At 50.9% G+C, this 27889-nt stretch overlaps 1 protein-coding gene across 9 annotated transcripts in view; it reads left to right on the top strand.

Moving 5' to 3' along the window:
• Positions 1–934: 934 nt before the first annotated feature.
• Positions 935–27889, top strand: part of MROH7 (maestro heat like repeat family member 7) — a 47369-nt gene continuing 20414 nt past the window's right edge. For 4 of the 9 annotated variants that reach the window (XM_073896691.1, XM_073896690.1, XM_025871707.2 and 1 more), the window contains exons 1-14: positions 940–1091; positions 7413–7447; positions 8211–9516; positions 13250–13323; positions 16206–16280; positions 17606–17685; positions 17960–18089; positions 20181–20276; positions 20792–20896; positions 21106–21241; positions 23143–23255; positions 23617–23793; positions 24215–24369; positions 26574–26712. In XM_073896691.1, the coding sequence (XP_073752792.1) occupies positions 8286–9516; positions 13250–13323; positions 16206–16280; positions 17606–17685; positions 17960–18089; positions 20181–20276; positions 20792–20896; positions 21106–21241; positions 23143–23255; positions 23617–23793; positions 24215–24369; positions 26574–26712 (2511 nt within the window). In that variant the 5' untranslated portion in view covers positions 940–1091; positions 7413–7447; positions 8211–8285. Of the gene's footprint in view, positions 1092–7412; positions 7448–8210; positions 9517–13249; positions 13324–16205; positions 16300–17605; positions 17686–17959; positions 18090–20180; positions 20277–20791; positions 20897–21105; positions 21242–23142; positions 23256–23616; positions 23794–24214; positions 24370–26573; positions 26713–27889 lie in introns of those variants that run through there. The other 5 variants (XM_073896687.1, XM_073896689.1, XM_073896692.1 and 2 more) reach the window with 5 other exon arrangements.

The following is a 27889-nucleotide window of genomic DNA, read 5'->3' as shown; positions in this document are numbered from 1 at the left end:
GGGTAAGCGGGAATATAGTTTATTTTTTTAAGATTTTATTTATTTATTTGACAGAGAGTGAGAGAGCACAAGCAGGGGAAGCAGCAGGCAGAGGGAGAGGGAGAGGGAGAAGCAGGCTTCCCGCCGAGCGGGGAGCCCGATGCAGGGCTCGATCCCAGGACCCTGGGAGCATGACCCGAGCCGAGGGCAGACGCTTAACCGGCTGAGCCACCCAGGCGCCCCTTGGGAATATAGTTTAGTGGATAGTTTCACTACAGCTTTTTTTAAAAGGTGCCCAGTGAAGTTTTTCAGAGTAGTCACTGGTAATCGTAATCGGCTTACTTCTTGTTTGTTACAAAGCTTTTCTTTAGCAAGATAGTAGTGTTTTCATTGCCTTATCCTGGAATCTAGGTTTCAGGGTCTGGGTCTCCCGGCCGGCCGGCTGGGCCCTCATTCCTGCCCTGCTCCACACTGTTATCTGTGCCTTGGCTGAGGAGGCAGGGTGGAGTAGGGAAAAGATAAGGGGCACTCATGACCTTGGGCCAGGGTTTTCCCCTCTGTGGGTCTCAGTTTCCTCCACATGGACTGCCTGGTTCCAAAGACCTTTGCACACAGCCCACTACCCGCAGGCCTCCCTCTCAGATATGCTGTGCCCCAAGCCTGCAACATTCCTCAGAACGAGCCTGTCATCCCAAGACAAACAAAGGCGTAAGGTCATATGGTAAGGGGCTTTGATGGGGAGGCTTGAATGCTGGGCAAGGAACCTGGTCTTCATTTGAGTAAGGTCATTTCTCAGCAGTGGTGGAGGGTCCTCCTTTGAAAGGATACCTTCCCGCTTCTAGCCAACTGTGTAGGCAAGAGGAGGGGCCTCATTGGCTGGGAATTCCTGAGTCACGGTGACCTCACAAAGACCGTAACACCAGCCTGGGCTGGGGCGAGAGTAGGTAAGCTGAGGGGTGGCTCTGGGAAAGTCCCAGGGGTGGGGGCGGCCTCCACAGCCTCAAGGCCTTTACCACCTTGACCCCACCCCCCGGGTAAATTCCACAGTTAGAACTTCATACCTTTGGCTTAAAGCTGAATTTTCTGTTACCATGTGGATGCCCCAGGTGGAGGTAACACATTGAACTTTATATCAGCAGCTCAAGGCTCATGGAGAAAGAGTTAGGCTTGTTTTGAGAGTATGGTGGGTAAGAGTTGGGGGAGGTGAGAAGACCCGGGAAGGAGTGCCATAGACTGGGGGTCATGGTGGGGGCAAGAAGGCAGAGACCCTGGAAGCCAGGCTTGGTCTTTATCTCAAGTTCTTCTACCCCCTCCTCACCCAGAAGGAGGAAGGGATGAGGAGGAGGAGCATTTACTGGGGGACTCTTGGGGGTCAGGTGCTGTGATCCTACGTCCATTAATCCATTTTATTCCCTATACTAATGTTATGGATTGAGTATTAAGACTCAACCTTAACTGAGGCCACCTGCCCATGTTCACACCACTCGTGAGCGACCAAGTAGGTTTCAAATTCAGGTCTAGCTGACCACAAAGCCCTGGATTGGTGCATTATGACTGGGCGTCCGGAGAGTTGTGTTGTTTTCTTTGGACTTTTCCTCTAGGGTAGGGCCTAAGTGGCAACGGGAATGAGGAGTGAGAAACAGGGAGTTGTGGGCTCACTGAGTGATTCATGGCTCAGAAATCCCTGGGGTGTTGTAGGAAAAGCTACCGGTTGAGACGACCTGGGTTTGAATTCTGGCTGCCATTTTCTGGGGCTTTGGAAACATTACTTTAGATTCCTGAACAGTCTGAATTAACATGCCAGTAAGTGAAGATAATGATACCTATCTTAAAGAGTTGTCATCCATCCATTCCCTTACTCCATGAATTGTTTCTGAACCTCCCCTGTGTGCTAGGCACTGTGCCATGCGCTGGGAAAACAGGGGTAACAAGATAGCTAGAGACCGACAAGCTCATTTTTTAGAGTGAAGACATATGAGTAAACAGAGTGATCCTCTAGAACAGAGTGATCACATGCAGAGGGCACTTCACCCACATTTGAGGGTCCCAGGAAGACTTCCTGGAGGAAGGGACTCCTAAACTGGCATCTAAAATGTTAGATGTTAGCCAGGGGAAGTGATGGAGGTTTAGATGAGTCATCTCGGGGAAGTTTATAGGAAGAGGAAAGAGTTATTTACAAAGGCCCCAAGTCAAGAAGGAGGCTAACACGTTTGAGGCACTGGGAGAAGTTGAGAGTGGTTCAAGTACGGGGCTGGGGAAGGGAATGGGTGGAGCTGGAGAGATAGAGGGGCCAGGCCTGTGGGCTGAGCGTCCTGGTAAAAGAAACACAGCCATCACATTGTAGACCAGGGTGTCTCCGCCAATGGCCTACCCACCAGCTATGTGATAATCACTTTGGGGAGGGGCGAAAGGGGGAGAGTTTGATAAAAGTCTGATTCTTCAGCCCCCTCAGAGGTGCAAAGTGGAGGCCCAGAAATCTGTCTTATGAAAGATATAAGCTTTACTTACAACCCATCATCTGAAAACCCGTGAGAAGTCACAGAGGGGTTCTTACAGGGGAATGACATGGTTGGATTGGCATGCATTTTTCCTCTGTCTGAGAATATCTTTATTTCCCTTTCATTCATGAGGGATAGTTTTGCCTGATGTAGAATTCACAGTTGACCGGTTTTTTTTTTTTGTTTCAGCAGTGGAGATATGTGTCCAACTTCTTTCTGGCCTCCCTGGTTTCAGATGAGAAATCCTCTATCATTCGAATTGGTGTTCTCTGATACGTAATGCTCTCTGGTTGCTTTTAAGATTTTTTTTCATTGTTTTTAGTTTTTGGAAGTTTAATCATGATGCATTTTGGGGTGGATTTCTTTGGGTTTATCCTCTTTGTGGTTTTCTCAGCTCCCTAAAACTGTATATTTATGTCTTTCACTAAATTTGGGATACTTTCAGCTATTTTTTTTTTAACATTTTATTTATTTATTTCAGAGAGACAGAGAGCACAAGCAGAGGGAGTGGCAGGCAGAGGGAGCAGGGAGCCTGCCATGGGGCTCGATCCCAGGACCCTGGGATCATGACCCTAGCCAAAGGCAGACGCTTAACCGACTGAGCCACCCAGGCGCCCCTCAGCTATTACTTCTTTGAATGTTTTCAGTACTCTCTCTTCCTCTGGAACCCTGACTAGAGTTTTAGATATTTTGTTTTGTACCACGGGTCCCTGAGGTTCTGTTCGTATTTTTTAGTCCATTCTCTCTGTTGTTTGGATTAAGTAAATTTTATTGATCTGTCTTCAGTTTCACTGATTCTGTCCTCTGTCACCTCCACTTTATTATTGAACTCGTCCAGCAAGTTAAAAGTTTTTCAGTTGTGTCTTTAAAATAACTTCTATTTTAATTTCAGTTATTACATTTTTTTATTACTTCTAATTCTTTGCTGAGATTTTCTAGTTTTTCATTTTGTTTCAGGAGGACTGGTAATTGCTTGGTGAAGCATTTTTATAATGACAGCTTTAAAATCATTATTGCAAACTCCAACATCTGGTTCATCTCAGTGTTGAAGTTAGTTATCTTTTCTCAAGATGAGATTTTCCTAGTTTTGGGTATGATGGGTAATTTTTGATTGTATCCTTGACATCTTGGACATCATGTTAAAGAGAGTTTTGAGCCTACTTGAATCTATTTTAGCTGATAATCAACCTGTTAAGGCTCAGAGTGTAGGTTCTGGCCTGCTTTTATGGACCATAGTTCCAGTGATAGTTTTCAGAGCCTTGGTAAGCTGTGTTCTTCTGGCCCTCCTGGGGCTCTTGTTCACTCCCCGTGGTACTGCCTGCAGGGGCAAGATGGTGCTGCCCTTGGCCACCTCTTGTCACCGGGAGGCCAGGAGCTGTGTGACCTGGTAAATTCTCTGCCACTGGGTGGAGAGCCCAGAGAGGCAGGGCTCTTCTAACACTGCTCCTGCAGGTGGATTGGCCTGCCACTGCCCTGGATGTGGAATGGGGATTAGGGTTCCCCACGGGGGGCAGGGGGGTCCATCTCTGTTGGGCTTTCCCTGTCCTGGTCGTTTGGCCAGAGGGAACAGGCTTTTTTCCCTTTGTATGTGTGTATACCCACCCATGCTCTTGGCGGATCTGTGTTGCAGGCCTCTCTGGTACTCAGTCTGGGATATATGGGAGATAAAAAGAAAACCCTGGGGAGTGCCCCCAGTGTCATCCCTCCAGTCCTGAGGTTCCTGGCTAGTCCATTGCCTTCTTCCTAGCTTTCAGAGTCCTTTTATGGTTTTCAGTTGAATCATTTCCAGGATATTTAGTTGTATTTGGAAGGGAGGAGCAGGGAAAAGTGAGTCTACACCCTCTTGCCTGGTACATGCATTAAAAATACTGTGGCACAATATACATAGCATAAAATTCACTATTACTGACATTTGGTACCTTCACCGTGTTATGCAACCACCATCACTATCTAGTTGCCAAACATTTTTGTCACTCCAAAAGGTAAGCCTGTACCCAGCAAACAGTCACTTCCCATTCTCTTTCCTTGGTCCCTGGCAACCTCTCTCTATCTACCTTAGTCTGCTTTTAGTCTCTCTAGAATTGATTATTTTAGATATTTCGTATAAATGGAATCATACAATATGTGGACTATTCCATTCATCTGTATATCTATCCTTATGTCAGCACCACACCATTGAATGCAATTTTATTTATTTATTTTTTTAAGATTTTATTTATTTATTTGACAGAGAGAGACACAGCGAGAGAGGGAACACAAGCAGGGGCAGTGGGAGAGGGAGAGGCAGGCTTCCCGCTGAGCAGGGAGCCCGATGTGCGGCTCGATCCCAGGACCCCGGGACCATGACCTGAGCCGAAGGCAGACGCTGAATGACTGAGCCACCCAGGTGCCCCTGAATGCAATTTTAAAGGAAGATATGTGCAGCTCAATTTAGAAAATGGTGTATTGGGAGCAGTCCCTACATACAGGAGTCGTAGGCAATGGGATCTGCACTAGGGTCTGGCAGTGGTGACGGAGATATGCGGGGATATTTGGGAGCTTTTCTGGAGCCAGAGTTGGCAGAACTTGGCCAAAATTGGATGCAGCTAGTGAGAAAGAGAGTAGTCAGGGATGATATCATTTCTGGCTCGTATAGTAGTGCCAGTTTCTAGAAATGGAAGAGAAGAGGAAGTCTGATTTAGGGGAAAGCTGGCATCTTCTGTTTTGGATTCTCTAGGTGTGAGGTCACCCGATGTCAGACGTGTGTGTGCACATGTAGGTGTGTGAGTGCATTCTTACAAGTACTTAACATATTCCAGGCCCATATAGCTGATAAATGTGTTCTCCACGAGGAACTGGATGACCTCCTGATAGTTACACCCCCTGAGAGCTCCAACAACCCTTGTTCAAGGCCTGGAAGGGTTCACTGAGCAGGGAGGATGGGAATCAGTGATTCTCTCAGTCTTAGACAGGATTAGCTAGTTGTTTTATAGCTGTCCTCTGCCCTCCCCATTTGGGGCTCCAGGGCTTGGGAAGCAGAGGCTTGTGGCTGCCAAGTCAGTAGTAAGCTCCTTTGGCTCTGCTGTGTCCCACCCAAGCCCCTCAACAACCACCACTCTTCCCTTTGGTGGAGGGGGAGACATGGGCTGCCTCCGTCACCGGCAGGCCGCTCTGAAGTCTTGCCTGTCTGTTGAAGATGAAAGAAGAGAAGAACGAGGGAAAGAAGAGGAGAAAAGTGGGGGAGATCTGTTCTTTTCTCACAGAAAAGGGAGGGTCCGCCAGGGTCGAGACCTGTAGCTGTCTGCCCAGTGACCTGGTATTATGTACCTGCTATGTCAGAGGGGGTAGAGATTGTTCTCTTCCATAGGCGAAACCATGTGGCCTTCTAAAATCCTACGCGCAGCGTCAGAGGCTGCACCTGATGCATATTTTTCCAGGTTGTGAATGCCTCTCTTTGATAACTGTGGTGTGTGTGTGTATGTGCGTGTGCGTGTGCACACACACACACACACACACTTACATACATGCACACAGGTGGGAGGGGCAATGACGGGAAGATCTAGGGGTTTTTGGAGCCTGAGGATTTTTTTTTAGGCTCTTCTTTAAGTAAAAGAAGACAATATTGTGAACACAAAAGTAAGTACAGTACCCTTGGAAAGGGACTGTGTAGGCCAGGAGTCCTGAATTTTTAAATTTCACTAGCTTCAGGGTCAAATCAGCCCTGGTGCTGATGGTAAGCGGACACTTCCTGCTTCTGAGGCAGGATGCAAGCTGTGCGTGATCTGCTTGCTTGGAATGAAGGCAGCTCCCCCTGCGCTCTGAGCACCTTACTCCTCTCTGCCCGCAGTGCCTGGCAAAGGGTAACAGAAAGGTAGCTATCATTTAGAGAGGCCTTCGGTAGCCCGTGTGTTCTGTGCTAGGCACTGAAACCGCCACGAGCATGGGTGGCAGGCTTTATGCTTCCCATGTTAGAGATGAGCAGGAAGAGGGCCAGAGGGGGAAAGTCTTTTGCCCAGGCTCCCTCAGACTAGTAAAAGGTTGAACTGGGATGGAATCCAGAGCCATATGACTCCAAATCTATGGTGTTTCCAAAGCCAAGCTATAAAGTGGCATAGCAAAATTTATAGAATGAGTAAATGATTTAGTGAATGAGTTAGTGTGTGAATGAATAATACATGAATAAGCGATGAAATGAGCTAGCGAATGAATGAGTGAGTGAAGAAGACATAAGAAGAGGAAGCAAGCAGCTTATTTACTGAACGGTTCCTGTGTGCCAGGTGCTATGTTAGACTCTCCGAGATCTTGCTGCCTAGTGGAGGGACCAGATATTATTATGTGCCAACAAAGGAGAAGTGGACAAGGTACCCTGGGAACTTACAGGTGGACCTCACCTTTCTGGGGGACCTGGAAGGCTCTTAAGCTGAAATCTGAAGGGTGAAGCCATTGGTGCTGGCCAGGGAAGGCGTCTGGAGAAGGGTATGCCCAACTTCTGGAAGGCCCGGACCGAACCCGGGAGCCTGGCTCTTTGGAGAAGCACAGAAGCGTTGAAGGGTGGTGGAATGGAGTGGGGAAGAGAGTAGGGAGGGGCAAGAGGAGTGAAAGGGCCATTAAGGCCAGACACAGAAGGGCCTTTTAGGTCCTGCTGAGAACTGGGAATGCTGTCCTGAAGACAGTGGAAGGCCATTGGAGGAGTTTAGGTGGATGAGTAGCATAAAGAGATGGCCTTGGTTTCTTCCCTGAGGGCTGGTAGGGTTGGTGACATTCTTTTCCTTGACCTCCACTTCCTTAAGTATATAATGGAGCAATAATATCTAACTTCTAGGACTGTGTGTGTGTGCGCGGCGGTGGGGGCAGATTTGGTTAGCAGATGTGCATGTCTGGCCTGTAGACTTTGCTCAGCAAGCATTGAGAAAACATACTTCACCTGACTTGGTCTTCTTCCGTGTCTCCTCGCAGGGGCCCAGTCCTGCTTAAGAACACCATGAATGCAGGTGAGCGCTCCCAGTGATTCCCACAGGGAGAGGAGCCCAAGGGTGGAAGTGGGGTACGGTGGGGAGAGGGTTGGGGAATTCACCCTGCGGTCTGACTGCTGGCGTGAGGCGGGCTCTGGTTTGGAGGACTGCCCCAGGTTCTCCTCCCAGGTAGCCTGCCCCACCCGGAAGAGGCAAACCGTCAAGGCCAGTGTGTAGCTCTGCCAGGGGCTGTTTTGGGAACCCAGTGCCACAGCCATCTGCAGAGTAGTTCTAGAAATTTAGGCTGGAAGTAGGGTAACCCCTAAGGAGGCTCCCTCTTGCCCTTTTCTACCTTGGTCTAGTATTTATGGACTTCCCACTGGGTGCTAGAGGCTGGGGATGTCCCAGGGACTAAGATAAGCATGGTTCTTGCCACCTCTTCCAGAGGCTAGACCACGAAATGGGTCACTGGAATAAAGTAGGATGAATATTTTGCCGGGGGGAGTGGGCTTGGCAAAGGACAGCGGGAGGAGGTTCCAAGCCGAGGGAATTGCATTGGTTAAGGGCCAAGCGCTGAGAGGAAGCAGGGTGTGGTCAGAGAAACCCGGCGCATCTGGCTGGGACCCAGAGCGCAAGGCGCAGAGCTGTGTGGATGGGGCTGGAAAGGTGGGCTGGGCGTGGTCACGACGTACCTGGGAAGTCATGCAAGGGCTTTCATCCTAAGGATAGTGGGGAGCCATGGAAAGGTTTTAAGCATGACTTGGAAGGTGAAGCATGCTGAATTTGCCTTTTTCTCTCTCAGGAGCATTGCAGGGAGCTCAATAGTTGGCTATCGGAGAGAAGGGAGCAGAGGCGTTGAGAGACCGCCAGACCGGGCATGGCCCTGAACCCAGGGGCTAGTCTGGTCCTCTGTGAAAGCTCAAAGATGACACCTGGTCTCAGCTTCACCGAGGCCTCAGATTTAGGCTCTGGCACCACCTCTGGGCCCCACTCAGACATGGGCCTTGCTCCTCTCGTGAACCCACCCCTGAATCCTGGCTCAGCTCTTGTTCCAGACCTTAATCCAAGTCTGAGTCCTGTCTCAGAGGAGGCCCCTGGCCTGGTGACCGGTAACACCCTCAGGCCTGCAGACAGCTGGACTGTGGGCCCCGCCTCCCTCCAGATCACCACTTCCCACTCAGGTGAAGCCCTGGGCCCGAGTTCAAATCAGGTCTCGAGGCCTACCTCCCCGAGGGCCCCAAGTCCAGCCTCAAACCTCGTTCTGAGCCTCAGCTCTACTGAGGCCCAGGGTCTGAGCTCAGGGAGCCACACAGGGCCCAATTCTGAGGAGGCTTTCAACTCCCTCTCAAGAAAGATTTTTGATTTGGGTCAGAGTAACTCCAATCCTTCCAGGCCTGAAGCAAACCCATTTATAAGGCCCTATTCAAGAGAAGCCCTGGTTGTGGGCCAATGCGTCTCCAGGCCAGGCTCGAAAGCACTCCTTATTCCAGCCTCAAACTCTTCGCTGGACCCAGACGCCCACTGGATACTCGGTGTGGGCTCAAGAAACACCTCTAAGCTGGACCTGCATGAGGCTCGAAGTTCTGGGGGAACCCTGATCCCAGACGCCAACGAGACCATCACTGTGGTTTCACATAAGATCTCCGGGTCTGTCTCAAAAGGAGCCTTTGGTGCGACCTGGAACACGAGTTCCAAGGGAACCGTGAACGTGGCTTCGAATGGCAATCCCAGGTCTGCCTTGAACATGACCATCACTCAGGCCTCATGCTTGACCCTGATTCCTGGCTCCAGTGACGGTCTCAGCCTGCACTCCAGCACCCATGGACCCAACTCCACCCTCTCTCCACCCTCGTGCATGACCCTGATCCTGGGCTCTAATGAGACCCTCAGCCTGGGCTCCAGCCTCATTTTCAGCGACACCTCCACCCTGATGCTGAGCAGCCAGCAGGATTATTCTGAGGACAACAGCATCCATGCCATACCCTTGGATGAGAATCTGGGGAGCTGGGACAAGATGGTCAGCACGGAGACTGGTCAGTTCCCGCTGGGGTTCCCCACCCCTAACGCCACAGACGAGGACAGCACAACCTTCCAAAGCATCCCAGAGGGTGAGCACAGCAAGGGTGACAGCCCCAGAGAGGGCACCACCCTGGAAGAATTTTGTATTCAGACTTGTAGGGCAGGGAGGCTACAGAAGGGGAGCGGGAGGAGGAAGGAATAACCTGCAATGGGCAGCATGCACTATATTAATTATACACAAGAGATCTAGTGCTCAGCCTCTGTTTCTTGTGTGACTTGGGAGGAGCTACATAATCTCTCGGAGCCTCAATTTCCCTAACTGAAATAACTCCATATCATAACGCTTTTATTATGTCCAAATTATGAGTCACACAACTAACTCTACATTTCTTTCAAAATATAAGCCTGTTTCTTTCCAGTTAAATTTCAGACCTGGCTTCTCAGGGTCAAGTTTGACCCATGGAGCAGGCAGGCTCTAGGCTCAGCTCACCTCTGTTGAGTGTTTGACATCCTCACTTGAGTGAAGCCTTGACGTCCTGTCTGGAGCCTCCGCCTCACTCACCTGGGACACGCAGGAGTTCAGAAAATTAATCCCCTATCGACCATTGATGTTGTAAAGACCTTTTCCCAATTATTTATATCTCCAAATATTTTTGTTTGTTCATGCACCAATACCACACTGTGATTTTTAAAAATATACCATGGCTTTGTAAATATGTATTTACAAAGGTACAATGTGTATCTGGTAGGATGAGCATTCTTCTTTGAAGCTCTTCTCAAAATTATTCTGAGGACAATAGCATCCACACAGTGCCTTGGAGGCTGCTAGTAGACCCTCATTCTTCCATATACATTTAAAAACAAAAAAATTTTTTTAAAGATTTTATTTCTAAGTAATCTCTACACTCAACATGGAGTTTGAACTCACAACCCTGAAATTAAGAGTCACGTGCTCCACTGACCGAGCCAGCCAGGTGCCCCTTCCATGTGCATTTTATGTTTGTTTGTTTGTTGTTTACTTACATACTTATTTTTTCCATATGCTTTTAGAATACATTTGTCTAAGTCCTCAAAAAGTCTTTCTGGCATCTTTATTGGAATGTTATTGATTTATCCGTCTATTCAAGTTTTCCTTTATATAGGATATACCCTTTGCTAGAATTTAAAAAATTCTCCGTAAAGGTCTAGTGCTTTTTTGGTAGGTTAATTCCTAGGTACTTTATAGTTTTTATTGCTATCACAAAGCATATCTTATCTTCTAATACAATTCCTATTTTGTGCTGGTGATGCTGATGATATAGAGGAACTTGATGCAAGTTGTTTTTTTCTTTTTTAAAAGATTTTATTTATTTATTTGAGAGAGAGAGAGCACAAGCAGGGAAGGGGCAGAGGGAGAAGCAGACCCCCCACTGAGCAGGGAGCCCGACGTGGGGCTCGATCCCAGGATCCTGGGATCACGACCCAAGCCAAAGGCAGCCACTTAACCGACTGAGCCACCCAGGTGCCCCGCAAGTTGGTTTTTGTCTTTAAACAGCTTTATTGAGATATAATTTACATAACCATAAAATTTATCCACTTAAAGTGTACAATTTAATGCTTTAAAAATATACACAGTGTTATGCAACCATCACCACAATCCATTTTAGAACATTCTCATCACCCCAAAAAGAAACCCTATACCCCTTAGATGTCATCCCCAACCTATGACCGCCCCCCCGTGCCAGTCAGTCACTAATCTACTTTCTGTCTCTATAGATTTATCTATTTTGGACATTTCGTATAAATGGAATCACACAATATGTGGTCCTTTGTGATTGGCTTCTTCTACTTAGCATAATGTTCTCAAGGTTCATTCATGTTGTAGTATGGATCAGTGCTTCATTCCTTTTTATGACTGAATAATGTTCCACTGTATTCCACATTTTGTTCATCCATTCATCAGTTGATAGATATTTGGGTTGTTTCTACCCTCTGGCTATTTTGAATAATACTACTATGAACATTCATGCATAAATTTTCGTATGGATATGTCTCCATTTCTCTTTGGTATACACTTAGAGGTAGGATTGCTAGGTCATATGGTGACTCTATGTTTAAGTGTATTAGTCACACTCACAATATTGTACAACCATTACCACTATCTAGTTCCCAAACTTTTTCATCACTCCAAATAGAAGCTCATACCATAAAGCCACAGCCCCCCATCCTTCTCTCTCGAGGCTCTGCTAAACTCTAATCTTTCTCTGTGAATTTGCCTACTCTAGATAGATCATGAAAGCGGAATCATATAATATTTGACTTTTTGTGTCTGGTTTATTTCACTTACCATAACGCTCATCTATGCTGTAGCATGTATCAGTACTTTGTTTCTTTTTATGGTTGGACAAAATTCCAAGATGTGTACCACATTTTATTTGTCCATTTACCCATGGATGGGCACTTGGGTTATTTCCACTTTTTGGCTATTGTGAATAATGCTGCTATTATAAACATCAGTGTGCAAGTTCCTGTTTGAATCCTTATTTTCAATTCCTTTAGATATATACCTAGGAGTGGATTTGCTGGATCATCTGGTAATTCTATGTTTAGCTTTTTGAGGAACTGCTGAACTATTTCCCAGAGCAGCTGTACTATTTTGCATTTCCACCAGCAATGTACAAGGGTTCCAATTTCTACACTATTAATCTCTCCTTGCCAACACTTGTTATTTTTCTTTGTTTGAAAATATTTTTTATAATAGACATTCTAAAGGCTGTAAAGTGGTATCTCATCATGGCTTTGATTTGCATTTCCCTAATGATGACCGATGTTGAGCATCTTTTCATGTGCTTTATTGGCTGTTTGTATACTTTCTTTGGAGAAATGTGTGTTCAAGTCCTTTGCCCATTTTCATATTTGGTTGTTTGTTTTTGTTGTTGTTGAGTTTTAGAAGTTCTGTAAATATTCTCTCCCATTCTGTGAGTTGTCTTTTCATTCTCTTGGGTAGTGTTCCTTTTTTTAAAAAAATAAGATTTATTTATTTATCGACTCCCTGCTGAGCGGGGAGCCTGATGCAGGACTCGATCCTGGGACTCCGGGATCATAACCTGAGCCAGAGGCAGTTGCTTAACCGACTGAGCCACCCAGGCACCCAATAAATAAAATGTAAAATAAAAATAAAAAGCAAAGATTGACCCTAAACAGCCAAAATAATCTTGAAAAAAAAAAACCCCAAAACAAGAAAGTTAGTGGACTCACACTTCCTGATTTCAAAACTTACTGTAAAGCTATAGTAATCACAACAGTGTGGTTTTGGCAGAAGGACAGACATATAGACCCATGGAATAAAATAGAAAGCCCAGAAATAAATGTAGTCAATTGATTTTTGATAAGGGTGCCAAGACCATTCAGTGGGGAAAGGATGGCCTTTTCAACAAATGGTTCTGGGAAAACTGGATTTCCACATGCAAAAGAATGAAGTTGGGCCCCTACCTCACACTATATACAAAAATTGACTTGAAGACTAAGAATACAAGCTAAAACTACAACACTCAGGCAAGGAGGACAGTGTGGCCAGAGTATGGCCAGCCAGAGGAGAGCTGCAGGAGATAGGCTGGGGAGGGGGGCAGAGGACACTGATCCGCAGGGACTTGAGGGCCCTGACAAGAATGGTGGCTTTATGCTCAGTGGAATGGGGTGCCGCTGAAGGCTTTCAGGGAAGGCAGCTAGGGGAACAAGGATTGGAGGGGCCCGGTGGTGGGAGGGGAGACAGGACTATGGCACCAGATCTACATCAGATCTTTACCTTCCCTCTTGTCTCCTCACTGAAACTGTGACATTCAGGAGTCTTTGATGAAGTGACCTCATGCCTGGTGAAGGTGCCAGGGAAGAGAGAAGATGACAACAAGATGGCTCTGGTATGCTTCCTGCCCAACCCCCAGCTGACTTCCCCAGGGTGGCCCCCCCAACTCTCCAGCCCCAGTGGTCCCTGTTTCTCTGCTCGGCTCTTCTTTTCTCCATGGGACTCATCACCATCTGGTATACACTATGCTTTGCTACTTCATCTTGGTTTTTGTTAGCCTCTCACACTGGAATATATCCTCTATCAATCAGGGATTTTTTTTTTAAAGATTTTATTTATTTATGAGAGAGAAAGAGAGAGAGAGAGTGCACATGAGTGCAGAAGGAGAGGGAGAAGCAGGCTTCCCGCGGAGCAGGGAGCCCGATGTGGGGCTCGATCCCAGGACCCTGAGATCATGACCTGAGCTCAAGGCAGACATTTAACTGGCTGAGCCGCGCAGGCGCCGCCTAAATCAGGGAGTTTGGTCTGTCTTATTCCCAGCTCTACTCCCAGCGTCTAGAACGGTGCCTGGCACATCATAGGTGCTTAATAAAGGTTTTTAAGCACTGAAGGAGGCCAGAGAAAGCCGGCACCTATAGGATTTGGTGAGGGCCAGTGGGGGCAGACTGGACAGGCTGCTGGACATGAGTGTGAACACACGCACAGTCAGGGAGACTGGCTGGTGGATGGAGGCTGGAGGTGGGATCCATCCAGGCCAGGCCGTGCAAGAGGGAGGCCCTGCCCTCAGGCTGCTTCAGAGGCAAACTCCAGTCCCTGGGGTGCCCCAGGGTGGGGCATGAGGAGACGGTGCCAGGACTAATAAGAGGTCTGGCATTTTAGGAGTTTCCATCCTCATCCCATGGCATTCCTCCGGTTGTCCACCTTGTTCTTGCCACGCTGGCCTTTCTCGGTTATGCCATACTCATTCCTGCCCCAGGGCCTTTGCACTTGTCTTTTCTGCCAGGAAGTTTCTTCTCAGCTACAAAATGGGCATAATAGTTGAAGTGAGGCCTAGTTTGGGGAGATAGGCAGACCTTCCTCTAGTTCTTCATGTGGTTACATCTTTTTTTTTTTTTTTAAATGGTTACCTCTTTCTTGTCATTCAGGACTCAGTCCAAATATCAACTCTTCTGAGAGGTCTTCCATGACCATTCAGTCTATAAGCTATCCCTCTATCATCACTTTGGCAGTTTAAGCTATCAGTTGTTACATAGCAAACCAACCCAAAAGTTAGTGGTCTAAAAGTTCACTCCACTGGGGGAATAAGGACTGAGGGGCCCAATTTCTCATGATTCTGAAATTTTTGAAAAATTTTAATTTTAATTTATTTTTAATTGAAGGGTATACAATATTATAAGTGAATATTATACAATATAATATATATTATATATTATACAATATTATAAGTGAATACAGTATTCTATTAGTTTCAGGTGTACAACATAGTGATTCAACATTTAAATACATGACCAAGTGATCACCAGGATAAATCTAGCTACCATCTGTCACCATATAAAGTTGTTACAATATTATTAACTATATTCCCTGTGCTGTACATTGCATCCCTGTGTCTTGATTACTTTATAATGGGAAGTTTGTACCTTTTAATTCTCTTCTCCTATTTTGCTCAGGCCCCCCCACCCCCCCTCTGGCAACCACGAGAATGTTTTCTGTATCTATGAATCTGTTCTGTTTTGTTTCGTTTGTTCATTTGTTTTGTTCTTTACATTCCACATATAAGTGAAATCATATGGTATTTGTCTTTCTCTGTCTGACTTATTTCACTTAGCACTATATCTTCTAGGTCCATCCATGTGGTTGCAAGTGACAAGGTCTCATTCTTTTTTATGGCTGAGTAACATTCCATTGTGTGTGTGCACATATAGATCTCACCCACCTTCTTTATCCGTTCATGCATTGATGGACGCTCAGGTTGCTTCCGTATCTTGGCCGTTGTAAATAGTGCTGCGGTCAACGTGGCGGTGCCCACATCTTTTAGAATGAGTGCTTTTGTTCTCTTCAGCCAACTACCCAGAAGTGGACTTGCTGGATTGTATGACAATTCTGAAACGGTCTGGGCTCAGCGAGGTGGCTCTTCTGCTTTGTGCTGTAGACTGAGGTCACTCGGGAGCAGGGGCTGGGACATCGAGATGACCCTCATCCTCCACATGCTGTCATCCTTCCCTATCTAGCCGGGCTTCCTTGCAGCATGGCGGCTGGGTTCCAGAAGGAAAAGACTGCCAGTTCCCTTGAGGGCTAGGCCAGGAATTGGCACATCATCGCTTCATGGCCTTCTGTTTGTCCAAGCAAGCGATAAGATGAGCCCTGATTCAAGGGCTCTCCGTCCTCTTGATTGCGGTGGCGAAGAACATGCGGCCTTTCGCACTCACCATGCTGCGCGTCAGGTTCACTTGCTTTGCTTTCTTCACTACATGAAGTTAGTTTATCTCTTCCATGAATTTTTCTTCTTCTACCTTAAGATAATGAGAACTCATAGATTAGTTGGACATCGGTAAAGGTATTCCCTCTCTCAGGTGGCAGGATGCCTTGACCTGACTAGGATGTGCCCTTAAGAGTGGAGACTAGAAAGCCCTTAAAAGGTATTACTAGTTGTGGGATTTCGGCGGGAGGTGTCAGCACCCATGAGCTCCTGCCTCCTCTCCCTCAAGAGAGTGAGACTGGAGAGGGGGCGTGCTTGGCAGTCCCTGAAATCTGGCCCTCCCCCAAACGCTGCCCTTCAGGGATTACCCAACCCCTCCCCCGCTGCCACCACAGTCTTCCCAAATCTGCACCCCACCCCAAGTGCCCCCCCTTGGTTTCTCATTTCTCTGGAGCCGATGCTGGCGGCTGGTGGCTGGGGACGAGTTGACGGTGGCTGGCGGGGGTGTGCGGGCTGTCCCTGAGGGCGGGGGTCAGTGCGGCTCTCACCCTGTGGCTTTGCCCTCTGCTGCCTCCGAGGTGGAGAATGTCATCGCCCTCCAGAAGTGCCAGGAAGGGGAAAGCGAGAAGAAGACCATGATGCAGAAGATGATGGTGTGGGAACCCCGTGCGGGTCTGTGGCATTGGGTGGGGAGGAGGTGGGAGTCGACCCACTGATGAGACAAAGCTTGAGGTGGGAGGGGGACAGAGGAGGAGGCAGGACGCTGGGATGTGAGCCTCAGTCCACCTCTAACTGCCCTCTACCCGCCGAGGGAGCTTGGCGAGCCATTCTCCTTCTGTGAGCCTGGCTTGTCTCGTCTCCTCAGTGCCCGTGGTAATGCCTGTGCAGGGGCTCGCTTGTTGGGAGGATGCAACCCAGTGGTCAGATCACCGGAGAGCCCGAGCCCCGGGGCCAGTCATTACTATTTAATACATTCTTTTCCCAGAAATGCCTCCTGGTGGGAAACTTCCAAGAGTGTCCTTATCATTTTGCAAAATACATTCACTTCTCAGTTATCCACTGGAATGGTTTGGGCCACCGAAGTCCCCAAAATTGTATTTAGTTTTGGGTCCCTTAAAGATCAAGTCCTTGCCCTTGATAACTTCATTTAACTAACATTAATTGAGCACCTATTGTGTGTAGATGGGAGACGAAAAGTGAGAAGTAATTAGGATGTTTTAATTTTATTATTTATTTTTAAGATTTTATTTACTTATTTGAGAGAAAGAGCCTGCATCCGCGTGCAAGCATGAGTGGGGGAGGGGCAGAGGAAGAGGGAGAAGCAGACTCCCCACTCAGCAGGGAGCCCAGTGCGAGGGCCTGATCCCAGGACCCCGGGATCAGGGCCCGAGCTGAAGGCAGAGGCTTAAAAAACAGCCACCCAGGCACCCCTATTTTTTATTTTTGAAGATTTTATTTATTTATTTGAGAAAGAGAGAGAGAGTGCGTGCACAAGCTGAGGGAGGGGCAGAGGGAGAGAGACAAGCAGATTCTGCACTGAGTGTGGAGCCTGATGCGGGGCTCGATCCCGGGACCCTGAGATCATGACCTGAGCTGAAGGCAGACGCTTAACCGACTGAGCCACCCAGGCGCTCCTAGGACAGTTTTAAGGAATTCAAGTGGACCCCCTTCAAGAGCCATTCATGGTGTTTTTTGCTTTGGGCCGGTCCATGGCTTAAATATACCTCCTTACCACGAGGTTGCTGAAGCAGTTCTTGCTGGGCGCTAGGTGTGGGATGTGCTTGGTGGCCTTGAACTGAACTCAGGACGGGGTTTGAGCCGGGAGCTGGCTCTCCCCACGGGAGGCCCCGCATGGTGTGGAGGTGGGGAGTTCTGTCCAGGCTGGGGGGCTGCCGCGGCCCGTGCCCTATGCCCGCAGTCCTGGTGGTCGGCTGTGGCCTTGCCCCCATCATTGGCCCCTCTGTGATCCCCTGTCCAGAGGCAGATCCAGGAGGAGCCACTGGATTCCCTCTCAAGCACCGTCCGCTGGCAGGCCATGGAGACCCTGACCCAGCTGAGGTATCCACAGCCCCCTCCCCAACCCGCAGCCCGTTCCCCTCTTCCCTGGGCTCCACCTGTAGCCTCTGGGGCCTGTCCTCAGTGCCCCACCCGCTCGGGTGCCTTTTCCTCTCCCCGTCCTCCGCACTCACTTCCCTCCTCCCACCTCATCTTGCTCAGGCCGTGCCCAGGCCCCCAGCTAGGTGCCCTCCTCCCAGCCCTGCATCCTTAGCTTCCTGCCTCCGGCCCCAGGGCCCCTCCCTCACTGAATGCCCGTGCTTTCTGTCTCCGCCAGTCACATCCAGCCCGCGCTGGGTAGGCAAGAAAGATCAGAGCTGGTGAACACGTGTGTGAGGAGTGTGTTCTCCCTCCCCTCTGTGCAGGCCATGCAGGAGAAGGACGAGGCCAAGGCTGAGGCCTTACAGGTGAGTCCTCAGGGCCGTCGGTGTCCTTAGAGTAAGGTGCGTTTCTGATCCCCCAGTGGGGAGAGAAAGAGCGTCCCAGAAGGTAGATGTGAATCTTCACACTCCTACTCCAAGCTGGATGAACTCACCTCTCCTGGCCTGAGCAGGCTCTTGATAAATATTGGGTGAATGAGTGAATCTTCAGACTAAGGGATTGCTCATTTAGGGTGCTCTGTCCACTTGTGGGTCTTGCCCTAAGACAGGGACGTGAGCACGTGTTGGCACGGCCAGTGGAGGTGGCCAGGAGCGGGAGGGGGGCTGAGGACTGGGTGAGCTGGGGTGAGGCCTAGCTGGGGTGAGTGTAGAACCTCAAGGGGCTCCTGTGAGTGTCTTCCAACCTCGGCAGGGTGGTCCCAGGAGAAGTGGGTAGAGGTGACCCTTAGGGTAGGATGTAGGTTCAGTGGGGGAGGTTTAGGGAGAGGAGTTTCAGCCAGGAGGGAGGCACATTCATTCATCCTTTCATTCAGCAACTATAAACAGTGCCCACTCCAAAACTACCAGGGGCTGGGGGGGTTCAGTAGAGGGAGGGCAGGGGGGAGATGGACAATGTCAAAGAATCATACGAATAAATGCACATTTGCAGCGGGGGTAAATGTTGCAAGCAAGCCTAGAATGGGTGTCCTGGCCTAGGTGGGGGTCAGGGGTCATGGTGCTGCAGCAGAGAGGTTAAAGAAGAGCTAGTTAGCTGGTGGGGGAAGGGGGGTTGGCAGAAGGAAGGGCATGCCAGGCAGAGGGAACAGCCTGTACAGTGGCCTGAGGCCAGTGAGAACATGGTGACTGCAAGGATGACAAGGGGACAATGTGGCTGGAGCACAGAGGTCGAGGCAAGAGTGCTGGGAAGCGAGACTGGAGAGCAGTGGGGGCCAGACCACACTGGCGCATTGAGGGTTCTGGGTCCCGGGAGATGGTGCACTGAGACAGGACCCAAAGGAAAGGTGGGGGGATCCCTGCAGCCTGGGAAGAGAGCCGGCAGCCCTCTTGCAGTACCAGGCCCAGACGGTAGAGGTCAGTGCTGTGCAGCGATGGGCCCCAGATGGGAGGGAAGGAGGAGGTAGTTGGTAAGTGGGGTCGGCTTGGTGGTTGTGGTGTAACCCTGGTGTGCACAGACTGGGGAAGCCTGGACGGGGACAACCTGGGAGACAGACAGATGTGACGAGCTGGCAGAAGGAAAGGAGGCAGGGGACAGAGGGTCTTCCCAGAGTGGCTCAAAACCACTCTTCCACCTTGTGTATGTGTAATGCCTGCACCTTCCTAAGACAATTCTCGGACTGTGGTGTGTCTAAGGGAAAGGGAGCCTGGGCAGGCGAGACATGGCTCCCTGCAGAGGCAACTTGGAAAATCTATTTGGGTCTAGGAGCAGCAAGTAAAAAAAGCATCCGAGAACTTCCCAGAGATGATAATAAAAGTAAGGCTGGCCCCCACCGTTTATCTGGCTCTTAATTCCCGCACCCATCCCCTCGTTCGTTCCCCACAACGCGAAGCCTCCTTGTCGTGGCAGCTGGGGCAAATGCGTCCTCATTTGCAAAATGAGAAAAACACTTTGAGGACAAAGTGATATGCTTGTGCGAATCACCAGGCACTGACCTGGCCCATGGTAGAGTCTCAGTCAATGTTGGGGTTCCTCTTCCTCCTCCTTTAAGGTAGGAGTGCAGGGATAATAATCACCAATTTTTTTTTTTTAAGATTTATTTATTTGAGAGAGAGAGAGCAAGCGCAGGAGGGGCAGAGGGAGGGAGAGAATCCCAAGCAGACTCTGCGCTGAGCACAGAGCCCGACGCAGGGCTCAATCCCAGGACCCTGAGCCAAAACCAAGAGTCTGACACTTAACCGACTCCGCCACCCAGGCACCCCACCGATTTGTTGATAAGGAAACTGTAACCCATGGGGGGGCGGAGTAATTTGTCTAACATCACGCCTTAAGTTAGTCTCTGAGCGGGGGCCAGAAAGCAGCTCTCATGGGTCGGAATGCTCCTCCTCTGACCCATAGTAGGGGGTGCAGGCCAGGTCTGCTCCAGAAGCCTCCTAGTGGCTTGGTTCTCCTCCTGTCCACAGACACTTTACCGTCACACCCTGGAAGCCCTGCAGACTCTGCTCAACGCCCTCTTTGTGGAGGACCCCACTCCTGCCGGGCTGAAGAGCATCTTGGAGGTGTGGGGGCAGGGAGGAGCACCAGGGCAGAGGGGAAAGGAGAACAGGCTCCGGAGCGGTGGGGAGGCTGTGCCCAGAAGGAGTGGTTTGACTTCCAGATGTCACCTTGTGCCAGTGTTCCACCCCCGGGTCCCTCTTACAGGCCCTGTTCCAAACTCCTGCCCCTTCGCTCTCTCCCTCTTCCCCACGCTCCTGCTCTAGCAGCCCCCATAGCTTTGCCTTCTCCGTTCTCATCCCTCTCTCTCTCTCTCTCTCATCTATTCTCATGACTCTCCACCTATCATCTCTCTCCTCTCTGACCTTCCTCCTCCCTCTGGTCTTCCAGTCCTAGCCTCAGCTTCTGGACCCCACGTCTCCCTATGCTCCTGGAGAAGGGGGAGGAGGGGGGCTGTGGACTGTTGCTTTTATGCCCTCCTGGAAGCTTCCTGCTGACTGGTGAAGGCTGACCTGCCCACCCAGGCAGCAGAAGGCTGGCCTCCTGCCTGTGGCTCTGAGTCTCGCCCTTGTCCTCACAGCCCCTGGGGCCCTGGATGAACTCCGGGAAGGCCCATGAGCGAGCACGGGCTGTGAAGAGCAATGTCTCTGTGTTGAACCACACTCTTCTGACCCTGCCTTTCTTTGTGAGTGGCCCCTGGGAGGGGAGGACACGCTTAGGGAGAATCTTCTTGGCTCTAAGGGAGCCGGTGTTTCTGTCCCGAAGTTCCCGGTGGCCCTCGTCATCTTCAGAGGGCTCTCCTATTGGGGCCAGACCATCCAGCTCTGTTCACTAATTACTGTATAATAGTATTGAACCTATAAGACTCAGTCCCTGAAGTTATGACACAAACAGATGACCTCGGGGTTCCCGGCGCTGGGGCTTCTGCTGGGGAGGCTCATCCTTCGCATCGGGGATCCTGATGAGGAGATTGGCCGGGAGGCTCTGGACGGCATCACCATCCTCTACACCATCCTGGAGCTCCAGAAACGTAAGCTCTTTGGAGTGCCTCCGAGGCAAGCCTTCTGAGCAGGTGCTCAGCCTGGGAATGGACTAGAGCCTTGGCAGCAAGGCACGGGGAGAAGGTGGAGGAGCCCAGCAAAGGGTCCGTTGGGGTCTGCAGAAGCCAGTGTGAAGCCTCAGTCCCCACAGACCCAGAGGACAGAGGCGACAAGCAAACCTATTTTGATTTAAGCAGTCCTTCCACTGGAGCCCCTCCTCATCCTTCCAAGTGTAATCTGTGACTCTCACCGTCACATTCCTGTGATGGCACCACGCACGCGCAGGCGTGATAGCCCTAATGTGGCGAGAGCAGGGAAGGCTGTGTCTTTGTCACCACCGCATTCCCACGGTCTAGCCCTGGGCCTGGGCACAGGTGGGTGCCCAGTGAATGTTTACTGAGTGAATGAACAAAGAACAGGTCCCACGTTGGAATCTGGAGGGGCTACAACCTGTAGACCCAGCATTAGGGAGCTGGGGACGGGCAATGGGCTCACCGGCATCGGGCTGGTACTGTGCCATCTCGGCAGCTACCTGCGCCTTCCTTTCTCCGCGGTCCCAACCCTGCCCAGGCCTTTGGCATGTTGTTTAAACTTCCCTGGCTCCAGAGGCCGAGTGACCTGGCAATCTGAAATCGCAGTTAACTGGCTATCTTGTGTTTTATCTGGTGACCCCAGATCCACACTGTTAAGACTCTCAAGGGTGAAGTGGTTTGTCCAGACCCCCTGAGTGGAGGGAGCAGCAAAGCTAGGCTTTGATCTTGGGTCTCTCTGATTCCAGGTCTCAAGCTTCTTTCTTTTCTTTACAAATAACCCACACACTTGGTCCATAGGGCCCCTCTGTCTCCATGGCCCTTTCTTGTGTTTATGTCTTGCATACCCCAGGAGATCCAGGCCAGGCCGCAGTCAGGCCTTAGGAAATGAGCCTGAAAGGTATTTCCTTCAACAGAAAATATGAAGCCACCTTGTGCCAGGTCCATTCCAGGCACTGAAAACAGTGATGAAGTTAAATAATCCTCCCTGTTGAGCTGCCCTTCTCTTTGTCAGGAGACAATGAACAAAATAAACAAGTGATACGTATAGTGAAGTCAGATAATGAGCACTTAAGAAAACAAATCAGAAAAGGGGGTTTGGGAAGGCCAGGTAGGGGGGTTGCAATTTAAAGAGGTATCACCACACACCCACCAGAACAGCAGAAATCAAACCAATAGCTCACTGATGGGATGCGGACCCACTAGAACTCTCGTGCGCTGCCGGTGGGCACATAGTCGGGCCCGACGGAAAACCATTTGGCAGCATCCCCTGAGGCTGAACCGATGCCTAGCCTAGGACCCGGTGAGTACACTCCTGGCTGCATACCCAACAAATGTATACATACATTCACCAAAAGGCACGGACTAGGCATACCAGAATGTTCATAGCAGCACCAAGAGCTGGACATGACCCAAATGTCCATCAGAAGTAGGAGAGAAATAAATTGTAGTGTATTCACACCATGGGAAATGATGCCGCACCACAAACCAATGAGCCAATGCTCCTTGCAACAGCATGGATGAATCTCCCCCACATAACGTTGAGGGAAACCCAGGCACACAGGGGAACATGCCACGTAAAGTCCAATAGCAAGAAATCTAACCTGTGGGTTTAGGAGTCAGAATAGTGGTTACCTGGGTGGGGGAGGGGGCAGGGGACTGGAAGGGAGAGCAAAGGGGGGCCTCTGGGATGCTGATCATGTTCTGTTTCTTGACCTGGGTGCTGGTTACCTGGATGTGTTCATTCCGTAGAAACGTACCAAGCTGGTTATCTGTGATTTGTGTACTTCATCTATGTTTAACAAAGAGTTAAAAAAAAAAAAATAGGGTGGCCAGGCCTCACTGAGGCTTTCTTCTTGCAGGATCCAGAGATAAGGAAGAGACCAATAAGGAGGAGCTATATGAGAGCAACAAGCGATTCCTGGGGCCCTACAATCCTGTCAGCCCATGCCAGAATATTCTGCGCGTGATCGCGGTGACCGCCCGCTGCCCACCAGCTCTGGGCCTTCCAGGGAACGGGGGAGAGGGGCAGTGACAGCCCACCCTAATGTCTTCTCCCCTGCTTCCATCTTTCCAGGCTCAAGTCCCCTTTAAGGAAGCTTTCCCCAACCACACAGGCCCACCCTGAGTACCCCCTCCTCCTCTGGTCCCTGCCCAGAAGCCTGTTATCCCATTCTGGGGGCAGGGGCCATGTCTCCCCTTCTTCTGTAGCTCCTCCCCAAAGGGTTGGACCTGCACAGAGTCTGCACGGCCTGCCCTGGTGGTGGCTGTGCGTCCGTGTATGGCTCGCTTGGGGTCCATCCATGGGTGTCTGTATCTCTGTGCCTTTGTTTCAGGAGTTTGGAGACTTCCTGGGACCCCAGCAGGTAAAGGACCTGTTGCTAGCAGCCCTGGAAGGCTTGAAAGGCAGCTCAGAGGCCCGGGGGAAGGACTCCGGGGAGATGATGCAGCTGGCCTCAGAGGTCACGCTCAGCTCGGTGCTGGAATGGTACCGCCACAGGGTGCTGGAGGTGGTAAGGCTCCCTGGGGGCAGGGGCTGAGCCGGGAGACCCCCAAGGGATGAGACCAGCCGTCTGGCAGTGGCAGGGTGGGGGGGTGAGGGAGCCCCTAAGCACTGGGGCAGGGCAGGGGTGGTGGTGGCTGAGTTCTAGGTGCCTCCTACTTGCGGGTGAGAAAGAACTCACTGATCTGGGTGGGGGTGGGGGTGGGGGTGGGGAAGGCAGTGAGGACCACTGGCTGCTTCCCAGGGAAGGAGCAGGTGCGCTGCGGCCCGCCCCCTCATCTGTCTCTTGTTGCCGCCTCTCTCTCTCCCCTGCCCCTCTATCCTGTCACCCCCACCTCCTCCCTCCTCCCCTCTCCCTGCTCTCCCCACGCCTGCCTTGGCTTCTCCAACTGGCCACCTGGCTGCTCACGGCCGCTCTGGCTGTGCCCCAGATCCCAGAGATCATGCAGGGCATCTACGCGCAGCTGAACCACATCCAGGAGCCGCGGGCCCGCGAGGTGGCCCTGCTGCCCGTCTCCCTCCTGGCCAGCTCCTTCATGACCGAGGTGGTTGTGGCCCTGCTCAAGTGCCCCCTCCCGCTGGACAGGTACCAACGGAGGGGCTCCCGCCACCATACCTCAGAGGGTTGGAGCAGCCCCCATCCTGGGCTGGGAACCTGTCTCCCACCCAGAGCAGGCCCTGGCCCTCCCAGCTGGCCCCTTTCCCGTATGGTCTGTGGTGCTTATGACAACCATTAAGCACTTCCAAAGCACCGCTGGGTGTCTGTGCAGAGCATTAATCCCTTCCCTCCTTAGTACAACAACCCCACTCTGCAGATGGGGAAACTGAGGCGAAGTTCCTTGTCCTCGGCACCCAGTGAGCAAGCAACAGGCTGAGGACCTAAACTCAGATTTGACCAACTCCAAGCTCAGAGCTCTAAGGAGGCCATAGAAAGGAGGCCCGAGTGTTGGTCCTGACTCTGCCTCTAGCTGTTGTGTGGTCTTGGGTGGTGCACCTGTCCTCTCTGGGCTTCATTTTCCTCCATAGGCAAAAAGGGGAAACACTCCCTGCATGCTTCCCACTCCAGATGGCTGGTTGTGACAAGCAATGTAGCCAGCTAAGCTGAGTGCCTGCCCAGGGCTAGACGGTGCGGGAGGATGCCCCCTGCTCTCAGCCTTCGGGGAGCTCGTGGTCTGACGGGCAGAGGGCACTGTGGCCAGAGAGACCAGACCGACTGCTGCAGCCTCCCAGTCCAGGAAACACTCTCACACCTTTGAATGAACACAACAAGGCAGCAAGTCTATGGCCCACGCCTTAAGATAGTTGTACAAGAGTGCACGCAGAATTGTGCTGAGCTGGGTGATGAGCTGTGCTTCTAGTAGGGGACAGTTGGCATCACTCATAGAGGCCAGGAAGACTGGCTGGGAAGGTGAGGGCGGGGGACACGTCCCCGTGCTCCCACCTGGAAGAATTTCACCCTTTCTGGCCACACTACCAGCCCCCCCCCCCCCGGGGGTTTCTTCTTGGAATCACCAAACCTTCAGACTCACAAGACTGGCAGGACCACACCTGACATCAGAGTCGCTCAGGCCGTAGGACAGAGCAGGGGCAGGGGCTCCTCCTCCCAGGAGTCCTTGCGGCAGCCCGTGCAGCAGGCCAGACGGAGCCGGGACAAGATGGAAGGAGGCCCGGCTCTCAGGTGCCACGCCGGCACTTGCGTGAGCCGGAGAGAGATGGCCTCCTTTCATCTTGTGCCCGGGATGCCCTAGTCTTCCCTCTGGGCTTAAGAGCTGGACTCTTAAGTCCTCCCCGGTGAAAGGGGTAGGGGCTGCCCTAGCTGAAATGGCTCCTAAGAACTGCTCTCTCTTACAAAAGATCTGCAGACTTTGCTTCTGGGGTCCCCACGGGGACAAGCCCAGTCCCAAGAGTCACAGCTCCGTGGGAAGCTCAAAACTACAGCGTCCTCTTCGGTTCTTATAGTTAATTTATAGTTCCTGCCAGCCCAGATGCAATTTACCAATTGGGCCATTTTTACCATAAGCAATGTTGCCTAGCAACCTAGTTGACATACTATCTTTATCAGGTTTCCAGGGGAACAGAGCTAGCAAGTTAATGGAAGGCTCAAGTGCTCACGCAGAGGGGCAAGGGGTTCCGGTAGCCCTTTCGCGCACCACCGGCCTCTCAGCGCTCTCAGTTCCGCACAGTCGATAGGAATGCCCACCGGCTGGTGCCGGCTGGCCCAGAGGCTTTGCCCTGCCTGGAGTACTTCCTCGTATGGGGACAGGTGCAGGCGCTCCTTGATATTATGTGACAAATGTAAGGTCCAGGCCCCAAGGGGTCCCCTGGCATAGAGGAATGACCGCCGGCTTTGAAGGCACCAGACCTGGTCACTTTCTGACTCTGCAGCTCATTAGCTGTGATGTCTTGGACTAATGATTTCCCCTCTCTGAGCCTCAACTCTGCATCTGTAAAATGGGAATAATAACCCACCTTGAGGGTCATTTGAGAGTTCAGTGAACTTGAATGTCTTGAGTATCTTGTTCACATCTATATGCCCCGATATTTGCCTAGTGCCTGGGGTTCGGCAGATGCTCCATATTTTGCTGAATAAATTGTGTATAAAGCACGTGGCATGATACCTGGGAAATGGGGTTTTCAATAATTGTTAGCCCCCTGCCTCTTAGAGAGTGTTTTCCGGACCATTCCTCGCTGGCACACATGGAACTCTGATGGCATCTTCCCTTCTCCTTCTCCAACCCCCTGGGAGGCGCCCTGGTCCCCACTAACCATCTCCACCCCCCGACCCCCCAGCAATGGCGCAGAGATGTGGAGGCAGCTGACCCTGCGCAAGCCCAGCTGTGATGTCCGAGACCTCCTGGACCTGCTCCTGAGCAGCCTGAAGGAGAAGCCCTTCACCAAGAAGGGCCGGGCCTCCATTGTGCCCCTCGCAGTGAGCACCCGCCTTGCCCACCCCCTGGCCGCCCTGTCCTCCCCTCCTGCGGAGCTCCGCACGCCCAGCTCCTAGTGCCCTGCTCTGCCAGGGACTAGTCATGTGGCTTGGGCTCTTGTCTCCGGGCTCTTGTTTGTGACCCACTGGATGCCACGGTGCTGCTGCTTATTACAGGGAGGGCGGCAGCCCGGGAAAGGGACTCGCAGACCTGGGTCTGAGAACAGGCTTGGCTACGGGTACCAGTTTGTGACCCAAGCAAGTCACTTCTCCTGAGGCTCAGCCCCTGCGTCTGTAAATGGAATGATAATGAGGAGATTTGGCTTATGTGGTGGTTGTGAGGATAAAATGAGGTGCCTCATTGATTCATTTAGTGAGGTAACATGTTTACATGCTCGCTGCCAGGCTCCGAGGTCAGCCCTGGGAACACAGAGGGAAAGGAGGTTTTGACTGCAGGAAGGTGACTGGGTAGAGGGACAGATTTCTCTCTGCCTCTTGTCGTTGTCACCCTGGCCCTAGCCAGGTGGATGATACCCCTGCTCATCTCCCTGCTTCCACTCCAGCCCCTCCAATCTGTACTGCAGCCAAAAAATCTTTGAAAATGCACATCTGCTCTTCTCAATCCCCTCAATGGCTTCCCATTACCCTTGAGAATAACACAGTGTTCCTGCCTGTGTTGCAAGGCCCTGCGCCCCTCTCGGGCCTTACCACACTCCAGGGTCCCTCTTACTTGCATGGCTCCAGCCTTGTTCTTTGTCAGAAATTCATACACACCATGCTTTCTCTGTCACAGGGCCTTTGCACGTGTGGTTCCCCCTCCTGACTGCTCTCCGCTAACCTAACTTCTACTCATCCCTCAGCTCTCAACTCAAGCATCACCTCCTCAGGGAAGCCCTCTCTTATCTCCCTGACATGATCAAATCTGTGCATATTACACTCTGCTCCACATACTTTACCTTGGAGGAGTTTACCCCAGTTGTGATTTGATTTGACACCAATTCGTGGGGTCATTTGAGTAATCTGTGAGATGCACGGATTCAGTGCCTGAGCCTCTTTTGCTCACCGTGACATCCTCAATGTCTGACAAATACCAGGCACGTAGTAGATACTCAAAAAAAGTTGCTGGACTATTTATTCAACAGCATTAATTGAGCACCTCCTATGTGCCAGGCAAGCTCAT

The sequence above is a fragment of the Callorhinus ursinus genome, unplaced genomic scaffold, assembly GCF_003265705.2.
Source record: "Callorhinus ursinus isolate GAN/ISIS: 27379988/994484 unplaced genomic scaffold, GSC_fseal_2.0 scaffold9, whole genome shotgun sequence".
In the NCBI taxonomy this organism is placed as follows: Eukaryota; Metazoa; Chordata; class Mammalia; order Carnivora; family Otariidae; genus Callorhinus; species Callorhinus ursinus.
Note: the sequence above shows the minus strand (reverse complement) of the source record. Positions and strands in the feature narration are given on the sequence as shown.